The following is a 22,567-nucleotide window of genomic DNA, read 5'->3' on the forward strand; positions in this document are numbered from 1 at the left end:
TCGTTCAAAGAATCTCTTACAAATCTTCTCTCTTCGTATAAAAGGCGTCGTCACCCCGGCACGGTCCATTGCTTTATCATAGGGGCAATCTGGGAAGATTATTCGGAAGGCGTTTAGGTATTGGACCAAACTATAATGCCATACTTCGCACGAATGCCACTATATTTTGCGCCAACACACAATTGCGACGACGAAGAATAATATAAAACAAAAAAAACTAAAAACAAAACAAAACCTAGGTGAATTTTCAACTCCGTCGCTGACGCCGGAGTAATGAGGCAATTGCGCTCAATCGTGACTGCTGCAACACCGCCAGCTGCAAGAAAAATATTTGACAAAGATGACATAAAGGTTCAATAGTGTACCGGGCGGGAAGCGTGGTATATATGCATCATTCGAACAAAAACTTCGTTTAGTATTTTATATTTATGAGATAAATGACATACCTTCGGGTAAATTAACCTCAAATATCCAGTCACCCGAGTGACTGAACATTTCTACCAGCCGCAAACATGTCTCAAATTCTTTGTTCGCGGAATTGACACAAATGAAGTTTGGGACTGACCTTGCCAAACGAGAAGTTGAAATGTTCTGACAGAATTCGCCCAGTTACCGAAGCATGGATTACAACAAATACTTCAATAGCCTCGCTCATGCCCGGTAATATATTCCCTATACAGAGTGAAAAAGTACAACGATTAAGTGCTAGCTACAGCTAGTATTCTGCTACATGAATTGCGTACACAGTAAAATATAACATTTTCTGCATTGTTTAGACAGAACGAGGCGTTGCGAAAAGTTTATGAAATTCAAATTAATGAAAGTGCACGGCGATAGAAACTTTATAGACATTCCGTATACACTCAATTATATGTATAAGTAATTGTGTTTTGATTCAATGTTCAGGATATATTATATATACATATATATATACCTCTCATCGAGTCTACCAATTTACTCTAGAGTTTCAGCTAAACTTAAGGGGAAAATTTGGAGTGAGGTGTACGTCGTTTTCGGATGCTTGCTGAGCAATCCCGCCAATGACAAATATCAAATTTCCTTCAAATGGTTTAGAGCTTATGGTTTATAGCCCCGTTTACGTACACTAGTCACTAGTGTCAATTTGTTGGCACTGCACGGCTTAAATGGTTACCCATACCAATTTCATCAGCGCTCAGCCTTTGTAACGGTAGCCTAAGCACTAATAAAACTGGGCAATCCCTTCAAAAGCGACTGACTGCACCATTGCACTATCTTATATCGATATCTACTACAGCTCGAATTAATACCGCCATATATGGCCAACGATATTTCATCCCCGCTGAGAAAGGGAGATTAACTTATTAATTGTCATAGCTTGTGATCATTCCGAAATTAGCCAGAAACAAACTCTTTTCTCTCAGTCTCGTCATTTGTGAGCTGATATATAGATAGTATAAGTATATTATAATTCAAAGATAAGTATGTCAACCGTTGCTAAGCCTTATTAGCGATGATGTAGTCGGAGTAGCTTATGCCAAATATAGTCTAGGATTTTTCATCAAAAGCTTTTTATTTCGTTGAGAAGTGTATATATGTGCAGCGGGACTGACCATTTGCCTCTTACATGCTTTTCGGGCTAATTTCACAAAATTTGGGGTGTCATACCTCTGACACACCCCTAACGTGACCCTACTCAAAGTTGCCCCATGTTTTTCATATCGTTCCCCCGCATTCTGGGAAGTCGGGCCAAGTGAGGTAAAAGACATGCTCACTCCTTTTAATTGAGGTAAACGTCGTGGTAAACATGATCCACGCACTTGGCTTTGACGCTTCGGTTTTGGAAAGTAATATGTAAATATTGTTTATTACGGTCATTTCCTTCAACAAGACGGCGCTTGCATATACGTACATTGCATGTTTGAGTGAGAATTATAAAAATGACGTATTCGAATTCCCGTCAATGCAATTTTATTGAAACCAAACAATTACATATAACTTGTCTTAAAAATCATCGTAGCTAACATTCCGCCTTATTTTTCTAAGCTTTTGGATGGCTGCACTGGCGACGGAGTTTGGCTCTTGCGATGGTTTCTTCATCTGGAGGATCTTGAGTGAAGGTATCGGACCCAACGAAGGTTGATTCCCAATCATCTTCGGGAGGCGTTTGGCGGGTCAGCAGCCACGTAGTCAGAATGACTGGTTTTTCGCAATGCTCGTTCATGTGTCCGGACCAAGCGCAGGTGGAATGAGCATTAAGATGCTTGTTTTGGTACGATACAACCCATCCTAATGTGTCTCCATCAGTGTCGAACCTGCCAACAAGGTCATATTCCTTCTTGGCCTCACCAACGCCAGAGTTGTACTTTCCTTTGAAGGAGCCTTTAACTTGGTCCCAGCTAGTCACGGTCATTACAGATCCAAGCTCATTGTACCACTTGACTGATTGGTTGAGAAGATACCTCGAAAGCACTAAGAAACGGAAAAAGTTTGTATGTAATTTGTTTGTTGGCTTGAGCAGGTTTTAGGGAGTTTTTCAGCAGCGACTACGAGTATGAGTACGAGTACGAGATTCGTCGTCATTCTCGCGCGTTGAATGCTTACGTCATCAGCCAAAACTCGTAGTTGTACAACGTAGTTCCCGGGCTTTTGAGTACGAGTTTGTTGGTAAGTTTCGTACTCGAAAGCCCAACGACTACATCACTACGAGTTTTACCGGTTTTCTATTTTTTCACGAGTGTATGATATATCTTTTGAGTGACTGTAGTAACTGCAATTTTTTTAGAATCAACAGACTAAAAAATCAGCCTAAAAATAAAGATAATCGCCGTTACGAGGTCTTATACTCTTGGTTTTGAAAGAAAGTACCCCAAAAATGGCGGCATATTCGTCATCGTGAGAAAAGCTAATTTGAAAATACTGCTAAGTTACGAGAGAAAACAAATAACGAGAAAACGAGTATATAGTGGCAACAATATATGTTAATTTGTATTTATATTATATATTAAAAAATATGCCTAGAGCATGAAACATTATACTAATAAAACTTTATAACTATTAAGACATACATTATATACAATCGAGTGATCATCAAAATATTAATAAACGTAACCTAGGAAGTATATAAATCAACTAATTCATAATATTTCAACCAGTTTTTGTTTATATTCTTGCACCGCTTATATGAACCGCTTATATATATTCTTGCATTTGTACATCAAAAGAAGGCCCAGACTTTTTTACTTCGCATAATGGGCTTGTAGTGGGTAACGATGCACTTCTTTTAGTTGAGGGATTTGTTGGTCGGTTTAATTGATCCATTCGCGACTTGTCGGTGACGGGGATGTTGATACTGCCTGTGAATTTGTATAGTCGTTTACGTCCATTAAGATATACATATATACAATCGAGTGATTGTATACAGGGTGTCCCAAAAAAAAGTCCCCCCTATTGAAATGAAGCCTTTGTTGATTTGAATGCATGATCAACGCAGTAGTGTGTAAACAGCATAGTTATTAGGTTGAGGCATTCAAATAAAGCGTCTTGCTTTCAATTGGGTTTATCATAATAATAATAAGGCAATCAGATTCTAACAAAGGCTTGATTTCAATAGAGGGGACTTTTTTTTGGGACACCCTGTATATGTATATCTTAATAAACGTAAAGGCCGCCATTTGATTAATCGGTTGACCGATTCCTATTGATGCATGGTAAGGGAAAGGGTTGTTGCTGCCTGCGAATTTGCATATGGAGTCACCGCTTTTTCTATACTTAGCTTTATCTATACATCTAGGTTAACCGTAGGTTTGCGCTTAGCCAACTCAATTGTCAGAACCTCCAAAGTGTTAGAAAGTAGCCTGTTCTCGTCCTGCTTTAACGCGCTATTAATTCCTCCTCGTTTGTATTCGCAGTATTCCAGAGGAGCTGTTGGCAAGCAGCTAGCAAGTTGTCACGTGAGCTCTCGACCAATGAGATCGTCAGATGGCTCTATTTTCTCATCGCGTTTCAGAAAAATTTTGGCTAAAATTTTTGCATTCGTCCGCGAAATAAATAGAGAAAATTATAAATATTATATAATAATATCTAAATATAATAAATATAATAAGTGTACTTACAGAAGAAGTAAAGATCTAGTGGTTTCTGCAAAAATCTCAGAGGTAAATGTTATATTCTATCTTATATTGAGACTTGAACTTGGTCGACTCCCCGCGAATGGCTGACTCAGGTGTAAATCTGTTTACAATGTTTAAAATGAAATATCTAGAATTCCCATGGTTCGATTTTCTTCATTCTTGGTGATGCGAAAGACAATCACAAAAGCTTTAAATCTGCTGGAATGATCTCGGTGATCCCCAGGCATTTTCCGAGATATTGGCCATTGAATTGACTGATGTCAAATCCACGTTCGCGAAAATGGTGTCAATACTTTTGAGAAAAATTGCCCCTCTAGCTTGTGCTATTTTCAATATTTTTTTTAAAGTATCAAATTGCTTTTATAATATCATTTCGGAGAGTTACAAGTTTTTTTAATGTTTTTTAGAACTTATATTACATTGCAGTTTTTGGTGATGAGCGACTGGATCGTTTAATACGTGTCCTGGGATTTTTGTTGCATGATCAACAATTATTCCTCAACATGGTCAACTTTAGTGTGCTAACAAGACTAGCCCATTTTAATATAATGAAGTCCATTTGAATATAATGTCTTCACAGAATACTGCATGGACAGAACATAGACAATTGTATGGTAGCTAATGAATTGTTAACATTATCAATTATATTTAAGAAATAGAAAACATTTTCCGTGTTTCTATACAGGGTGTATCAAAAAAAAGGTAATCCAACTTCAACAAGCTATTGTACGTGAACTACTCAGTGTATGTCATTCGATAGTTAAAAGCATAACCTTTCGGAATGTGAAAAAAAATTCGTTAATAGAATGAGTAGTTCACGTACAATAGCGCACCAAAGTTGGATTACCTTTTTTTTGATACACCCTGTACAGTTATAGAAACACGCGTGGGAGTTTGGGAGAACGAGAAATAATCAGTGGGAAAACGAGCCCGTAGGGCGAGTTTTTCCACGTTATTTCGAGTTCTCCCAAACTCCCACAAGTGTTTCTATAACTGTATAGAAACACAGGAAAAAATGTTTTCTATTTCTTTTATAATATAACTCAAAAAAAAGATTTTGTACAAATATTATGATTTGATTAAATTACAAATTCTCATTACATCGCTTCGCTTGTCAAGTTCGGCGGGAAAATTCCCGTGTTTCTATACAGTTATAGAAACACGCTTCTCGACCAATCAGCACGCGCGTACTATAAATGTTATATTATAAACATGTTTTGGAGTTCTTAATTGAGCATAATCATAAAAATTATGTGTCTATCATTTCTACAAGCATCACATACATGCAAAGATATGTAGTATGTGGCAATGCTACAGCCTTTTAGAAATGTTCATACTTAGAGTGAGGATAATCATGATTTTCACAAATCACAAATCATTTCTGACATGGGCCAATTTTTTAGTGTGTATTACTATGTATCATTCAACATATATCACAATTGACCGTAACGAAAAAGATCGCGGCAATGGTTGACTGAAAAAAGATGGCAAGAAAAACTCCTAATGACGTGAAATTTTAACAGCGAAGAAAATAACTTCCTGTTTTATGCGTGTCCTTTAATAAAAGACGTCAGTTCGCTTTCTTAAACGATTTCCGACCGCAATGCATTCTGGTAAAATGTACATTCGCCATCTTTTTTGTTATGGTCAATTGTGGAGTTTTGATCAATGCAATAACAATAAAAATAAACATTTTTTCATTCTTACAATAAGTTTATTGAGGGAATATTTACAATTTGGGTTAACTAAAGCAATTTTTTGCAGTGGTTTACTTTTTTTCCTTAGTAGATAACATATGATGGAGATTGACTTAAATAAGTTAATTTATTACAACATTATTATTAAGGTGCATGCCGATAGAGAGAGGGAAATGTCAATCAAAAAAGCATGAGGTTGTACATTTTAGAGGAGAGAGAGAATTTGAGATTTTGTGTTGTGAAATGAGATTTGTGAGTATTGTGAATACTGATTTGGAGGCGAGTTTACGATAACATATACTATTATCACAATTCTTTTCCTCAAATAGATTATATTACATTAATTAGCAGCACTTTCTATGAAATTAAAAAGGTGGTTGCCACTTCGAAAACTTCGATATTTTTAGTGAAAGAGATATCCTCTCCACGACAGTCAGAGTCAATAAGATTGGTCGCACGTGGAATTATCTACTCGAACCCATGACGCTTTGCGGCCCGCTTGTCCAACCTCGAGAGTCGAGTTAAATTTGTCCTTTGTCAAGCTATATTAACTGCAGTAATTATCGATTCGAGACCACTTTGCATTTTGTTTATGTCTGCTTTAACTGAGTTAAAAGCTCTTTCTCGCCGGATTTGATTTAGCAATAGACATATCGTGTTTAAATTCTTCTAGATAAGCCGATAGATCACTGCAGATAAACCGAGAAGAACTACCTGTTTCACCCCTAATATTCAATTGATTAGTGGCCATAGCTCCATCTGAGGCAAGGCTTTCAGAATACAAGGCCGGAAACAGCTTTCGTTGGATAGGTTCTGCGTTCACTCCTTGGATCTGTAAAAGTTTCTTTTTACTCCACCAAAGTATAGTTGGATATTCTCCACAATATAATTACTTTTTTCTCGCCACGAGGAGAGAACCACTCGCCTTCGAGCTGAAGACAGTCAGGGGCCAAAAGCTTGTATATCAGTTTAACAATTATACTATAAGCTCGAATTGTATTTTGCTGACTTATAGCCAGGCGAAACCAGTGAGACATAATTATTCTATAATATAGGCCGCCTATAGCCAGGACTTTAGCTATAATAAAAGTAAGCAAGCGCCGATCTGATTAACACGCTTAGACATGCAGATACCGATATATACAAGCAATTACATATTAGTTTTCACATTTAATCAATTTTGCCTACCTTTTGAGGCATTCCTTGCAGCAGCACTCATTTTTACAAGTATTATAAATCTCTTTCCAATTGGCTTGGTTAATTCGTCACGAAGACTATGATATATCATGCAACTTTGAATGAATAACACGCCGTCCAAAGATCCGTTGCATTGACGTCATATACTTAAGAGACTATAGAGCTTCCCAGAATTTATTAGAATTGCTAATCGGCGGCAAAGCTTTCCAGGTAGAAACACTGAACAAATAACGAAGCAAGCGTTTCCTCACTATGCAGCTTATATCTTATGTAACGAGATGAGCTCCCGTAACACGCAACGTAGTCTTTAGATCCAACTCTCGTATTCTTTAACATTAACATTATACATTCGATCTTCTCACTATCCGGCGTTGTATAAGGCGTGTATGTTTCCTTTAATTATCTAGATTGCTGTATTTATATAAATGACTGTTAATTTATATAATCTCGGAAACACTTGCAATGGTCTATCGGCGGCTACTTACTGTCCCTTTATTCTATATAAGAGATAGCAGAGATAGCAGAGTTCAATCCTGGCTACACTCCATATAGAAAAGAGGCGGTTTTAAACATTTCTTTCTTGGGGGTAGTATAAGTTGAGCAGTGTGAAGGAAGGGGTTAAAGATGTACGACAGTCATCATTAAGTAGATTTTTGTTAGAAATAATGCTAAATAATATAGGTGCCCTAACAACTTTGAAAATGATTGTAGATTTTCTTTCTAGTGCTGTTGATAGCTGCTGCGTCTCTACAGGTATTCTTATTGAAAGCAATTATATACAACGATTCAGTCTATTTTTGATATTTTTTAATTGAAAGGCAAACTTTAGCATTGCCAGTTTTTACCATATAGTTGACCCATACTGTAAAATATACTATCTTACCACTGTAATTAACTGCTAAATATACTATCTTACCAATATTCGAGTCGACCTGTTTTAATTGCCATCGTTATATTTCTCTGTCACTAACTCATACCTACATTCCGTAAATGTAATGTTAATCTATATGCTTTTCTCATTCCTTAGTTTTTTTACTGATTTCGGCTTTTCTCATTCCTTTTTTTTAAAGATTCCGCCTTTTGCCATTTCTAGTTTTAAAGATTCCGGGTTTTCTCATTCCTTGTTTTAAAGATTCCGGCTTTTTTCATTCCATGCACGTTTTAACCTTCCCCACTTCCCTATTCCCTTCCACGATTTTTCATTCCTGGTTTTATAATGATTCCCAATGGCCACGAATATCACATGTCACCTAAATCTGAGTAAATACTGCACCCAATATTACGGTATAAACCGGAATCGCCGTTATTCTGGAATTTTAGAATTCCATAGAAATGTTCAAACCATGAATTTCAGAATTCAGCTCCAGTTGCAACTCGGGCCGAAAAACTCACTAATGTATGTTTATAGACTCTTTGTATCGGTGCTTTTTAACCTTAGCCGCCTCTTTCCCCCAGGCTACACTAGCCACAAGCATGGTTAAAATACAAATAAATACCATGCATCTACTTTTATTTATAATTATATGTCAAGCAGGATTATAGCGCTAAATCTGAGCCACTTATGTCATGACATGTGGCTTAGCCTTATATAGCCTTAGGTATTTGTGCAGTTTTCAGAATTTCAAGAACGTTTGCTCTTCTATAATGAAGTGAACGTTTTCATAAATTGGCGTTCTAATGAAAAGAGTTCTCAGTCGTAACTTGAGTCTGCCAGGCTGTCTCTTAGACCTTAAGTGTTCCTTCAGATTTTATGATAGGGGAAACGTATGTATGTAAGTACGCAATCGACTGATTCACGAAACTTCTAGATTCGAAGTATATGATAATATTATCATACATGCCTGTTGGTGCATGCCACTAAAATATATAGGATTAACGCACATAACTTCTTAAAAAATGGAGGACATTTTGTAATATCCAGAAAGGTTTGTATAATTATGCAGTAAATATGCACTTTTGCATTAATTTTTTGTAGCTACATACTGGGTAGTTTTTTCCCACAGAATATCGAAATTGAAGTTGTTTGCGTTTATGTTGTGACTAAGATTTTGTTTGGTTCAAAACCGCTATGACTATCGCAATAACATTAAGATTCATTAAGATAGATGGATAGATAAACCGTTTAATAATACTCATATGGCAGCCAATCGGCTGAATTGCATGAGGCTATACAACAATTTAAAAACATTATAAAAATTTTACTGTACACTACTAGTAAAAAACATCTATATAATTTACTATTCATTTAAGAGACTGGATATTATAAACGTGTCCCTATATCTGTTTGTACGATAGTTAGGAATGTAAAATTGTTTCGAACTTCTAAGATTGTACATATCCGGAACTTTCATAGGTAAAAGATGATGGAATTTATAGTTTTCATCGTTAACTATAAATTTAAAAAGTTTTTTGCACAAGTCTTCTCTTCTCACCCACAAATGCTTCATATCAAGAGTAGCCAAAGCATCTTCATACGACTGATAGATCAGGAAAAATGATACGCATTGCTCTTTTTTGGATTCTTTCGATTATGTCTGAGAGGTATTTTGTCAGGCCGTAATGAAAGACCTAACAAGCATATTCGAGAATCGACCTGATCGATGCAATGTCCTGATCGATGCAATGTAAAAACATTTTAAATCGTTACTGTCAAGACCAGACTTCTTGAGTTGCTTTAATAGATAAAGACGCTTGGCGGCTTTCGTCGTTATTTTATCAACATGTCCATTCCATTTTAGATCTTGGCTTATCAAAACGCCCAGTATTGTTGCCTCTTCTACTCGAGCAGTGATTTGTTCTTGTATCAAAATAGGGCAAAATCAGGCTCGCTCTGTTGGAAATTAATTACCATTTCCTTGCATTTGGACGGATTAAGTTGTCAAACTTGTTGCGTTGGGACCAATCCACAATAGAATCTGTCACTTCTTGGATAGAGTTGGTATTAACTTGATAAGTGAGATTCTCCCAAATGCTGGTGTCATCAGCATATTTAATCATGTCACCCATGAACTGGTCATCTGAGATCGAGAGGTCATTAATCATTACTAGAAATAACCACGGACCAAGCTTCATCCCTTGTGGAACCCCAGCATTAACTGGTTTCCACGTAGAAAAACAGTTTGAATTAAGCTTCACTATTTGGAATCTTCCACGTAGAAAATCGACAATCCAATTTAGAACCGATGGTTTCAAATCAAGTCGTCGTAACTTCTCATAAAGTATATTATGATCTATAGGATCAAACGCTTTACGACAGTCCTTTAGAGGTGTTCGCACAGACCCGCCCGCCTTGTCCATTCTCTCTGACCAACGATGGATCAAAGAAATCAATGCAAGGGTGGTACTTGATCCTGGTATAAACCCGTATTGATTAGGATCAATATATTTAACGTCGGTTGAAGATCCCTCGTGATTACAAAATCCTCTGCAATTTTACACAAAGTTGAGGTCAATGAGATGGGCCTAAGATCTTTGTTAATGTCTAACACTTGTTTACTTTTGGGGATCGAACAAACATTTTCCAATTTCCAAACCAAAGGCAACCGGCCATCTTTAAAAGAACCATTCAAGATTGTTGCAATAGGAGATGCCAATACAGTTGCAAATTTCCGCAGAACCCAGTTTGGTAAGTTATCAGGACCACTTGATTTACCCGATTTGATGCTGTGTAAGTGTGTCCACACTTCCTTTTCAGTCACAACAATCGTAGCGTTGTTCTCTGTCATGGGTGTCAAAGGGAGATATCCTTGCATGGGTTCCAAGAAAGTACTGTTAATCGTATTACTTAGTGTGACAGGATCCTGAATATCGTGTTCTAAGTTTGAAAATATGGAATTACATCCTGATCCTGACGGAAGACCACACAAACGTTTTACCTCGTACCACCAATCTTTAGGCTTACTTTGCTTTATATCCTTTACTTTAGCTTCGTAATATGCTTTCCGAGTTCCGACACTTTTTCCTCATTCTATTAACTTTATTTCGCAACTGTTTGTATAAAATATCGTTATTCTGTGCAAAAGCTCTTTGCCTTTTATCGATCAGCGATTTGAGATTACAATTCAACCACGGTCGGTCATTTTCCCGTATCTTAACGCTTTTTAGTGGCGCCAGAGTGTCTAATCCATAGTTGATAATGTTGGTTAGAGTATCTAGGTTTTCTTCACAACTGAATTCAGGAGTGATCACAAGATCCCATGGAGGGTGATATAGTGCAGCGATGATAAGCCTAGAAAAACCTCTGGGTAGGCGACGTGGATTAACAACAACCCAAAGGACCTCAAGGCCGTATTCGTTTTGCATTTCAATATTAACTGTACGTTTTTCTTTTACATATATGAACACTCCACCGTGTTCTCTTTCGGTTCTATCAAGTCTGAGCAAGCTATAGTTATCAATGTTAATTACACTGTCCGGAATGTTAGATTTCAACCAGGTTTCCGTTATAAAAACAAGATTATGTTTGTCAATTACATACGCTAGCTCATCAATCTTAGGAACCAGGGACATGATGTTGGCCAACATAATGGGGGGAACATAGGTGACACATCGTGACTCCTTTCCTGTCAGAGGTGACTGGGAGGGCGGAATGGAATTTATATGAATATCTTTTCCGGGAGGTCGTGGTGTAATCGTGCGTAATCGGGATGTAATCGGTGAGACATACTCGGGTGATCGGGATGCAAACTTGTGTGAACGAAGTCCAAATAAGCATTCCATTTCTCTTTCCATCCAGGGGGGCGGCTGTGATTTCTCGTATGTCGAAAAAAACGGGTATGGTTTTTCTTTTTGTAGCCATGTTTCTTCCTTCCTTTACGCTTATCGCAGCGACTGGTGATTCGGACCGGGATTGTGTTTGTAGATATTACTTGACTAATTGTGGGATCTTCTTGCACACTATTACAGTTAAATTTGCACTGTTGACAGGACTATAATCGCAATTGGGTGCGTTTATAAGTGGTAAGGAAGCACGACACTTGCGAGATTTAAAATCTGGTCTTGGATCACAGGTTAAAATACTTTCCCTTTACTAATAGGCGGTGATTGTTCCCTAGTTTTTTGTTCTGGGTCACAACAATGTGCTTTCTGGTTGATCATTGGTTGCAATTTTTCTGGTATACAATTTTGAGATCCTTTTGAATGATCATTTAAAACTAAATCATTACTAATATGTAGCTCGGGTGCCATTTGGGGGACAAGTTCCTTGGTTATGACAATTGATGCGGGTGATTGATTTAGGATTTCGACTGAGCAGTTAGAATATCGTCACTTGACTATACATTGCCCATCCTGTAGATGTGCTTTTAATTGCTCTTCCTTTTTTTTTCATTTAGGCAAACTGTATCGATTCTACGACTGAACCAGCAGCTGTTTTTGCTGGAGAAGTGAATAAAATGCAAGCAGAGAAAATGAAACCTCAAGAACAGCTCACCCTGGAACCTTACGAAAGGGATCAGGCTGTTGTCGTTGGAATTTACAGGTACAGTAAATACATGCACATTTTCACTCTCTCGCTGAAAGCAAGGAATTTGTATTGGGTTAGATTGGATTAGATTGGAATGAAATGGTTTTTATTTAATGAATATATACAATGAGTAACAGTTGGCTTTTTTATTATTGTGTGTTTCAACCCGTGAGAACTTTGTTAATATTGTCAATAGAATATAGCAACAAATGATAAAAACATTCGTCCTTTAAAACACAACACTTTACCGTTCTCAGTCGTAACTCAGTATTTCCTCAGATTGTATGATAGGGGAAACGCACGCAATCGACTGATTCATGAAACTTCTAGATTCGAAGTATATGACAATATTATCATACATGCCTGTTGGTGCATGCCACTAAAATATATAGGATGCCACGCTAGGGACAACACAATAATGAGACCGAAGACCGAAAATATCATTATATCTAGAAAAAAATTCACATTAACATGAAGCCGACGGCCGACCCACACGCTTCGATGTATGGCAGGCAGACAATAACAAATATTATTGTATCTTATTTAATCGTGAAACTGTGTTGCTGAAAGGAGACTGTTCAGCAAAAGTATAATGGTGTATAATAGTACATATAATGTAGCAAAAGTATAATATAGCAAAAGTATAATGGTGTCAAATGGTTTAGAGCTTACAGTTTAAAGCCCCGTTTACGTACACTATTGTCAATTTGTTGGTACGGCACGACTTTGGATGGTTACACATACCGAATTCATCAGCGCTCGGCCTCTGTAACGGAAGCCTAAGCACTAAAACCCTGTGCAAGGGTACTAATTTTAGGCGGGCCGTGCAAATAAACTAAATGCAGTGTAAACGTGGCTTACATAGCTCGGATCCCTTCGAAAGCGACTGCACCATTGCACTATCTTATATCGATGTCTACTATAGCTCGAATTGATACCGCCATGGCCAACGATATTTCCGACGCTGAGAAAGAGAGATTAACTTGTCAATTGTCATAGCTCGTGATCATTCCGAAATTAGCCAGAAACAAACTCTTATTAAATTCTAACCACAAATTCAACTGTAAATTATTGGCTGTTTTCTCTCAGTCTCGTCGTTTGTGAGCTGATATATAGACAGTATTAGTATATTATAATTCGAAGATAAGTATGTCAACTGTTGTGAAGCAGGATTAGCGATGATGTAGTCGGAGTGGCTAATGCCAAATATAGTCTAGGAATTTTGTTCAAGAGCTTTTTATTTCGTTGAGAATTGTATATATGTGCAGCCGAACCGACCATTTGCCTCTTTCATGCTTTTCGGGCTAATTTCACAGAATTTGGGGCGTCATGCCTCTGACACACCCCTAACGTGACCCTGCTGAAAGTGGCCCCATGTTTTTCATATCGTTCCCCCGCATTCTGGACAGTCGGGCCAAGTGAGGTAAAAGACATGCTCTCTCCTTTCAATTTAGGTAAACGTCGTGGTAAACATGATCCACGCACTTGGCTTTCACGCTTCGGTTTTGGAAAGTAATATGTAAATATTGTTTATTACGGTCATTTCCTTCAACAAGACGGTGCTTGCACATACGTACCTTGCATGTTTGAGTGACAGTTATAAAAAGTGACGTATTCAAATTCTCGTCTATGCAATTTTATTGAAACCAAACGATTACATATAACTTGTACTTATAGTCTTAAAAATCGTAGCTAGCATGCAGCAGTTCCAGGAGCTTCTTATTTTTCTTCATTTTTTGGATGGCTGCACTGGCGACGGAGTTTGGCTCTTGCGATGGTTTCTTCATCGGGAGGATCCTGAGTGAAGGTATCAGACCCAACCAAGGTTGATTCCCAATCATCTTTGGGAGGCGTTTGGCGGGTCAGCAGCCACGTAGTCAGAATGACTGGTTTTTCGCAATGCTCGTTCATGTGTCCGGACCAAGCGCAGGTGGAATGAGCATTAAGAAGCTTGTTTTGGTACGATACAACCCATCCTAATGTGTCTCCATCAGTGTCGAACCTGCCAACAAGGTCATATTCCTTCTCGGCCTCACCAACGGCAGAGTTATACTTTCCTTTGAAGGAACCTTTAACTTGGTCCCAGCTTGTCACGGTCATTACAGATCCAAGCTCATTGTACCACTTGACTGATTGGTTGAAAAGATACCTCGAAAGGACTGAGAAAAGAAAAAAGTTTGTATGTAATTTGTATGTTGGCTTCAGTGCGAGTTTGTTGGTAAATTTCGTACTCAAAAGCGCAACGACTACGCACAGAATAGACATATACCAGAAACCTCAATCTTTATATTTTGCTAATGTTTTCATGTCCGAAATTTGTCATTCAGTGTCACTATGCTTGCGTTTACTCGCGTATTTGGCTTGTGTTTGGTGGCATCACACTCTCAAAAAATTTCGGACGCCAAATGCAAAGAGTGAGGCTTCTGGTTGAATGTTTATTCTGTAGACTACGTCACTACGAGTTTTGTCTGATGGCGTGAGCAAACAAGGCGCGAAATTGACGAATCTCGTACTCGTAGTCGTTGTCGCTGCTAAACTACTCCCTTTTGACTCAAACGATCTGGTAAATCGTCTGATACAATCGTCTTGGTTTTGAAAGAAATTTCTCCCAAAATGGTGGCATTTCGTCATCGTGAGAAAGGCTAATTTAAAAATACTGCTAAGTTACGAGAGAGGAAAATACCGTACCGAGAAAAAAAAGTATATAGTGGCAACAATATATGTTAATTTGTATTTATATTATACATTATATGCTTGTATATCAGTTTAACAATCATACTATAAGCTCGAATTGTATTTTGCTGACTTAGCTAATGGAACCAGGCGAAACCAGTGACATAGTTATTCAATAATATAGGCCTATAGCTAGAACTTTAGCTATAATAAAAGTAAGCAAGTTTTTATTAAATTGAGACTTGAGTTACCAAAACGTTTTCCAATGGCAATGGATTCATATTCGGATAGAAATGTATACCTGCATTCAACATGCATTATCGTGTATAGTTGATATTGATCACGTTTCTCTTAAGACTTGTATACGATCGATTTCCGCTCTGTGCCTGAAATTCAAATTTAATCAATTTTGCCTACCTTTCGAGACATTCATTGCAGCAGCACTCATTTTTAACAAGTATTATCAATTTCTTTCAATTATTTAAGCCTTGGTTAATTCGTCACGAAAATAAGACAATCATATATCATGCAACTCGTCGTTTAAAGATCCGTCGCATTTACGTCATATACTTATACTTAAGATTAAGAGTTTGCCAAAATTCATTAGAATTTCTAATCGGCAGCAAAGCTTTCCAGGAAGAAACAAATAACGAAGCAAACGTTTCCTCGCCACGTAGCTTATATAACATGGTATTCCTTAGCATGTTCTTTCATAAAATTAATGTAATGTTAATCTATATACTTTTTCATTTCTTAATTGTTTTACTCGTTTTGGCTTTTTTCCTAGTTTTAAAGATTCGGACTTTTCTCATTCCATTCATGCCTGTTTCAACCTTCCCCATTCCCTTCGACGATTTTCCGTTCCTGGTTTTAATGATTCCCAATAGTCTCGAAGATCGCATTACACGAGTGAATCATGCACCCTATATATATTTTACGGTATAAACCGGAACCGCAGTTATTCTAGAATTTTAGAATTTTATGGAAATGTTGAATTTCAGCTTCAGTTGCAACTCGGGTCGAAGAACGGACTAATGCATGTTTAGACTCTTTGTATCGGCGCTTTTTAACCTTACCTTAACCTTAGGTTAAAATACGTCTAGATCTATACTATAGTTGTACAAAGTAACTGAAATACAAATTTGTGCAATCAAAAATTAATTATGGTTTTGGAATTTTAGGAACTTTTTCAGCACGACTGTACATTAATTTCATTCATGCATGTAGCTATGTTGTTAGATATTTCGGTTGGGCATTTTAAACGGACGTTTGAAACTGAAAACGGTTTAGTGATGAGGGAAAGCCGCTGTGTTTCAGTTATATACATCTACTTTTATTTATCATTATATCAAAACATGTTGGCATGGCCGTTCTTAGTTGGTGGAGTGATTTGTCTGGTTAATTCCGTTAACGAACGAGACCTTGACCTGCTAAATAGTCAGACGATTCGCGAATCGCTCTCGACTTCTTAGAGAAACATGTCAACTTCCTAAGCAGGATTATATCGCACTAATTCTGAGCCATCCACTTATGCCATGACATGTGGCTTAGCCTTAGGTATACGTGCAGTTTTGAGAATTTCAAGAACGTTTGCTCTTCCGTAATGCATGTAATGAAGGTTTTCATATATTTACGCCTTTTTTCGCGCCAGCTCTTTAAATCTGCTTTGCGTCCTAATGAAAAGAGTTCTCAGTCGCAACTTGTTCCTTCAGATTTTATGATAGCGGAAACGCACGCAATCGACTGATTCATGAAACTTCTAGATTCGAAATATATGATAATATTATCATATATGCCTGTTGGTGCATGCCACTAAAATATGAGGATGCCACGCTAGGGAGAACACAATATACCCAATCACTACGGCATTTTAAATCAACTCCTGAGACCGAAGATATCAACATAAATCTAGAAAAAAATTCACATTAACATGAAGCCGACCCACACGCTTCGATGTATGGCATCGAAATCACGTTAAATATAGCATTCGATAGTAGTATTCAATAATTTTACCTACCTTTGGAGACATTTTTTGCAGCAGCGCTCATTTTTAACAAGTAAACTCTTCGATTGCTCAGGGCTTGGTCTATTTGTCACGAAGACTATCATATTACATACATAAATCACCCTGTAACCGGAATCGGTTCTTCTAGAATTTTAGAATCCTAGAATCGTGAAATCGTGCATGTAATATCAGCTCCAGTTGCAACTCAAGCAAAGCAACATGGCTGATGCATGTTTGGACTGATTGTATCACCAGTTTTCAAATTTGTCCGAAATGTACCCTCCCCAACAATCTCCAAACTGCTTTAGCAAAGTATATTTTATCTTTTCTAAATATGACACACATTCCGGATTATTAATCAGTTATAGCGACCGATTTCGCACAGTATAAGACACGTAAAGCCGCTATCATTGATTTGCCGTAAGTGTGGATTCTTAAATTATTGAAAATGGGTTATCAATGTAATAACCGACCATGTTGCGCCGTTAAGGCCCTGTTACACGGTGCAATTTTTCTTGTGATCCTGACACTATCAGTTACTTGGATTCAGGTCTGCATCACGTGAGCATGCTTAGTCCGGACCTGACCACCCGAAGTCTGCACCATATCACACTGACACAACTGTTCATTAGAGGTAACCTAACTGTGCTTCCGTTTGAAAAGGGGTGCACCATGACCCGAAAAAAAAATTCTAACTAACGGACTACTTTTCTTGCTGGCGTTAAATACGCCAATGGCTTCCTTGCGTGCTCATCCCTCGCTATATCCGCTCCTTTCCAGAGTTATGAGCCTCGTCCCAGGCCTCTCACTGCCCTTGTATCCAGTCCGCGTGCGGTTCCTGCTATCGGATTAACCTTTCGAAATTCTCTTTCGAAAATTTTATAGATGTTTTATACGATGGTTTTTGGGGAAAATGACTATACCATGCACGATATATTTTTTGCTCATCTGGAGTGTGAAATTGTTACTGGTCACACACGTCACAGCGTCACACGTCCGCGCTACAAAGAAAAGCCAGTTCAGTATATAATATGCTGCAGGGAACGCACACGACAACATTAGCATTCGTTCACACAAGGTCAGGATAAGGTCAATGTAACCTTTGGTTGCTGCGTAACCTCATTTAAATTATGTTTATTTTGTAACCCTTGGTTTTTGTATGATTTTGGGAATAATTGCACTCCTATTCGTTGTATTGCCGTACATTATTAATCTAACCCCGGAAATACAACGCAACTGTAAGTTGAAGTTTTAAAACAACCTTGCCCAAACTGGGTTACCGCTCAGGAGGCCAACATTCTCGGTATATTAATTATTGTTTATTTTACGACATATTCTGAATAAATACAAATTAAGCTATATGATTATATGAAAGCATTAGGCTGTTTTCACGATAAGTGCAATTAAATTAAGAAGACTAAAATAGATAAAAATTGTGGTCTGACAAGCAGGCAAAAACTATTAAAACAAATACTACCAAGACTAGTCAGCTTCTCCTCGCCTCTGCGTAGGTTTTACAGTCTTTACTAAATCAGTTACCTTAAATATATGATTTACTCAATGCATCATGAAAGGACTTTTTTAAAATTCCTTTTAAATATTGTTTACCGTTTTCAGGCATTACATTTTTCTGTGCCCTGCTATGTCTATAAAGATGACGAACGTACAAAAACGCTAAAAATCTTGGCACGAACTTGCGTACAATTTTATCTACACTGAAAAAAATCATAGCTATAGCTTGCGCTCGTTGCCATCAAAGTGTGCAAATGGGTTTTCAACGTTTCGTTTCGTACCCATTTCCTATACAATTTATACCTTAATTGTTCGGATTGCCGCTCTTACGACGCGTAGTTTAGCTCTTTCAATAATTTCTTTGCTCGGTGGATCTTGAGTGAATGTATCAAATCCGACCATGGTTGATCCCCAGTCTTCTTCGATAGGGGTTTCGCGAGTCAGCAGCCACGTTGTCAGAATCAATGGTTTATTAGAGTGCTCTTGCATGTGTCCGGACCAAGCGCAGGTGGAATGAGCATTTAGATGCCTATTTTGGTATGAAACCACCCATCCTAATGTGTCTCCATTTGTGTCGAACCTGCCGACCAAGTCGTATTCTTTCTTGGCTTTTCCAACGGCAGATATGTACTTTCCTTTGAACGATCCCTTAACCGTGTCCAAGCTTGTCACGGTCATTACGGATCCAAGCTCGTTGTACCATTTGACTGATTGGTCGAAGAAATACCTCGAAAACACTGAGAGAAATAAAAATAAAAGTCATTTTATATGAAATTAGTCTTGAAACATTGCAGTTCCAACAGAATACGAAAGCGAAAAGTGTGCATGTATATAACAATAATTAATATTCACTGGTGTGAAATAAATAGGTAGGGTCGCAGCTCCTCGCAAGAATGATTTTTACTGGCTGAACTTTACAATACATTTCTGTTCTAACCAATAGCATAGCTTCGTTCTTTAGAAAGCATAGAAAACCATTATCCAATTGGACGAAAGCTTCCGAGCACTGCGACATGTCTCAAATAAATGTGACAAATATACCATGAGCTCGAGTCGTAAATTGCATGAGATCACCTACAAGGCGAAGGCAATGCAAGTTGGCTATCATCTATATAATTGTTTTATGGTAACCTGAACTTTAAGGTAGTAAAATTATGCAAACATGTGTTAATTAAACCAATTCTCACTGTATTGCCGGCCGTGTTTTCACTACTCAACGTAAGCTAATATACATGCAGGTAGTAGTTCAATCAATAGTTTGGGTAAGCGAATGGCTAGTATTTATGGATCGAATAGAAATTAGAAAACATTTCCCATGTTGGGAGACCAAGAAATAATCAGTGGGAAAACGAGCCCCTAAGTGTTTCTAACAACTGTATAAATTATAAACACAGGGAAAATGCTTTCTATATTTTTATAAAATAACTCAATAAAAAGATTTTGTATCCGATCAATTTCGGTGGGAAAATTTCCGTGTTTCTATACAGCTGTTATAAAAACACAATTCCTGTTCAATAAGCAATCGCGTACTAGCTATAAATTTTACATTATAAATTACAGTAGCATATAATATACTAGAGCGCGTGCTTAGCATGCACCATGCAGGTAGCAGGATCGACGCCCGTATCCTCCAAAATTTTACGCTTTGGATCTCAAATCATTCATCAGAAAACCGTTGCTTCGCGTTAAAGGCTTTTCGTAATATTTCTAAAATTAATATGATTAATCAATAATGAAGTTGGCCGTTATCAGCCTTCGATAGCTCAGTTGGTAGAGCGGGGGACTGTGGATAAGTAAGCAAACATCCCTAGGTCACTGGTTCAAATCCTGTTTGAAGGACAGTTGCATTGAAAAGTTTTTGAAAAATATTTTACCTGCCTATGTCAAATTGACATACTGGCAATGGAGTAGAAATTTATTAAATATATGTATGCATATTTATTATAACCTGATATTTTGAAATTGCACAGTTTGCTCCGTTGTTGTGTGCAGCTAGGGAACTAGGTGGAGGTTCGAAAACGGCTGAAGAATATATGAATAGTCGTTTTCAGCTGTGTGCCGAAATAGCTCAGGTGGGAGAGCGTCAGACTGAAGGTTTGAATGTCCCTGGTTCAATTGCGGGTTTCGGCAGGAAATAATTTATAATATTTTGCCGGTTAGCTTTATATGTCTGCAAAATTTTGAGAATAATGCTTTCATTTTGCGGTTTTGCCAAAAAGTTTGCGTCAGTAATCAAAAGTTAAAAATATCAAAATAGATATGCGTCATTGTAACAATGGATTTCAAAGTATTTCGGCAGCTACGGGGGATTAGCTCAAATGGAAGAGCGCGCGCTTTGCATGCGCGAGGTAGCGGGATCGATGCCCGCATCCTCCATATTTTTTCCCTATCCGCTCAATTAAAAAAACACATTAAATTCTCGAAAACGCAACTCAACTTTATCAATCTTCTTTTTAATAATCTCCATCAAACGTGATTCTTCCTATCCTTGTCAGTATTCGTGTTTTACAGGAGTTCATTATCAATTGTGCATATATTTTGCGATGTTATTTATAATCTCTATGATCCTAATCGGGAAACAGCCAATGAAATGGGCAAATATTGTTACCATAGCAACTAAATCATGGCAAGCCGCAAGTATTGACTGGCGAAAAAAGGCGTAAAAAATTTAAACTAAGTGGTTTTTCGGGTATGTTTTTTTATTTTAACAGTCTCTTAGCCTTTTCCACAAAGGTTTTCACACATTTTAGCCGTAATTTCACAGCGGGCCGGATGCATTTCACAGCGGGCCGGATGGAAAATTCCTGCCCGCTGTTTAACGCTTCTCAGCCAATCAGATTGCTTTATTTACACTGTAAAAAAATAAGCGTCTATATATATCTACTCGCGTCATTTTGCATACAATTGCAACATTTCCATAGTTACATTTTCTGAAGTATGTCTTGTTTTCAATCGCCCCTGTTTTGAACTGGCGACGATATAAACTATTTGTTCTGAGGAAAGCTATATAAACTTGTGATTGCTTTACTTAAATATATGGTCAAGCTTAAATTCCCAAAAATGACAAAAAAAAGCCCGACCGGGAAGATTCGACATTAGGTTTCCTATGACTGCTTTATGCCAATATTGCAATTTCGAATGTCACGTCAATATCAACAGTTGTGAATTTAACTAGATGCTGTTTTCTTTATTAGCAAAATTTAAAGTTTTCACGTTGAAAACCTTGAAGTGCGGTGAAGAAAGAAATTTTGAAATTGTTTGAGTGGCGCGTTATAAAATTGAACATATTATTGTAGCGTGTTCCATGGCCACATAGCCATGATTAATCGCATACTATCGTATTAAAGAGAAAAATTATACATCAGATCTCATACAATATAAATATTTAGCTAGTCAGAATATATACCTGCTTTAGATAGTTTCCTCGCGGCACTCATTTTTTCAGCTCTCAAATGGTCCTCAAACTTTTCTCAGGTCTTGTCAAGGCAATGTGAAAGTGAAACACCAGTTTGCGCGTCTATCAACAGTAAGATCTGCAGTAAAACAAAATTAACCAATCAGAAGATGTTATTTTCTCGAACAACTTCCTTTCTGCGTAAATTGTCCTAAAAAGTCGTTATTCGTGGAATTTGCAGGTGCTTAGTATGTTCTCGCTCGCATTTCCGGAATCTAATAATATCTCTGTGTCTATACATATATTTATGTTAACACTGCACCGCCTAATAAATTAAGGTGATCTTGTACAAAAAAATGGTACTTTTTTATTTTTAAAAGTATACTGAAAATATTTTCATGCCATATTCCAAGCCAAGTTGCTCTGAGTGAAAAAAGACCCTTTTCAATCCCTATAGTTCGCCAGACCATATTACCTTACGACTGAACGAAATGAAACATTTTCAGTAGGTTC

At 37.5% G+C, this 22,567-nt stretch overlaps 3 protein-coding genes and 3 non-coding genes across 7 annotated transcripts; 3 read left to right on the plus strand and 3 right to left on the minus strand.

The window, feature by feature from the left end:
• Window positions 1-1,935: 1,935 nt before the first annotated feature.
• LOC114531978 (streptavidin-V2-like) lies at window positions 1,936-7,131 on the minus strand. Its single transcript, XM_028553573.1, has 2 exons — window positions 6,998-7,131; window positions 1,936-2,451 (listed from the first exon to the last, which is right to left on the minus strand). Exons 1-2 carry the CDS (start codon window positions 7,095-7,097, stop codon window positions 2,021-2,023), a joined length of 531 nt encoding a protein of 176 aa, XP_028409374.1. The 5' UTR covers window positions 7,098-7,131; the 3' UTR covers window positions 1,936-2,020.
• Window positions 7,132-14,098: 6,967 nt separating this feature from the next.
• Window positions 14,099-17,244, minus strand: LOC114531982 (streptavidin-V2-like). 2 transcript variants are annotated; one of them, XM_028553579.1, is made up of 2 exons: window positions 17,161-17,244; window positions 14,099-14,629 (listed from the first exon to the last, which is right to left on the minus strand). In XM_028553579.1, the coding sequence occupies exons 1-2, from the start codon at window positions 17,189-17,191 to the stop codon at window positions 14,190-14,192; spliced, it is 471 nt and encodes a 156-aa protein (XP_028409380.1). In that variant the 5' UTR covers window positions 17,192-17,244; the 3' UTR covers window positions 14,099-14,189. The 2 variants fall into 2 exon arrangements, with proteins under 2 accessions (XP_028409380.1, XP_028409381.1); XM_028553580.1 differs by lacking the exon at window positions 17,161-17,244 and adding an exon at window positions 15,561-15,630.
• Window positions 17,245-18,468: 1,224 nt separating this feature from the next.
• LOC114531894 (streptavidin-V2-like) lies at window positions 18,469-22,151 on the minus strand. Its single transcript, XM_028553495.1, has 2 exons — window positions 22,067-22,151; window positions 18,469-19,397 (listed from the first exon to the last, which is right to left on the minus strand). The coding sequence occupies exons 1-2, from the start codon at window positions 22,095-22,097 to the stop codon at window positions 18,958-18,960; spliced, it is 471 nt and encodes a 156-aa protein (XP_028409296.1). The 5' UTR covers window positions 22,098-22,151; the 3' UTR covers window positions 18,469-18,957.
• Trnah-gug lies at window positions 20,413-20,499 on the plus strand. Its single transcript is given in 2 exon segments — window positions 20,413-20,449; window positions 20,464-20,499. It is a non-coding gene; the product is annotated as a tRNA-His (tRNA).
• On the plus strand, window positions 20,718-20,790 carry Trnaf-gaa. The gene has a single exon. It is a non-coding gene; the product is annotated as a tRNA-Phe (tRNA).
• Trnaa-ugc lies at window positions 20,964-21,036 on the plus strand. The gene has a single exon. It is a non-coding gene; the product is annotated as a tRNA-Ala (tRNA).
• Window positions 22,152-22,567: the final 416 nt, after the last annotated feature.

The sequence above is a fragment of the Dendronephthya gigantea genome, unplaced genomic scaffold, assembly GCF_004324835.1.
Source record: "Dendronephthya gigantea isolate DGI-Jeju-01 unplaced genomic scaffold, DenGig_1.0 000076F, whole genome shotgun sequence".
NCBI classification, from domain to species: Eukaryota; Metazoa; Cnidaria; class Anthozoa; order Malacalcyonacea; family Nephtheidae; genus Dendronephthya; species Dendronephthya gigantea.

What these genes read in the sequence shown, in the direction of transcription:
- LOC114531978 (XM_028553573.1), bottom strand. Translation starts at nt 7,097, where the DNA reads ATGATATATCATAGTCTTCGTGACGAATTAACCAAGCCAATTGGAAAG. An exon ending in TGCAAGGAATGCCTCAAAAG is followed by an intron (nt 2,452 to 6,997) that starts GTAGGCAAAATT and finishes TCCGTTTCTTAG; the next exon opens with TGCTTTCGAGGTATCTTCTC.
- LOC114531982 (XM_028553579.1), bottom strand. Translation starts at nt 17,191, where the DNA reads ATGAGCGCTGCTGCAAAAAATGTCTCCAAAG. An exon ending in TGCAAAAAATGTCTCCAAAG is followed by an intron (nt 14,630 to 17,160) that starts GTAGGTAAAATT and finishes TTCTTTTCTCAG; the next exon opens with TCCTTTCGAGGTATCTTTTC.
- LOC114531894 (XM_028553495.1), bottom strand. Translation starts at nt 22,097, where the DNA reads ATGAGTGCCGCGAGGAAACTATCTAAAGCAG. An exon ending in GAGGAAACTATCTAAAGCAG is followed by an intron (nt 19,398 to 22,066) that starts GTATATATTCTG and finishes TATTTCTCTCAG; the next exon opens with TGTTTTCGAGGTATTTCTTC.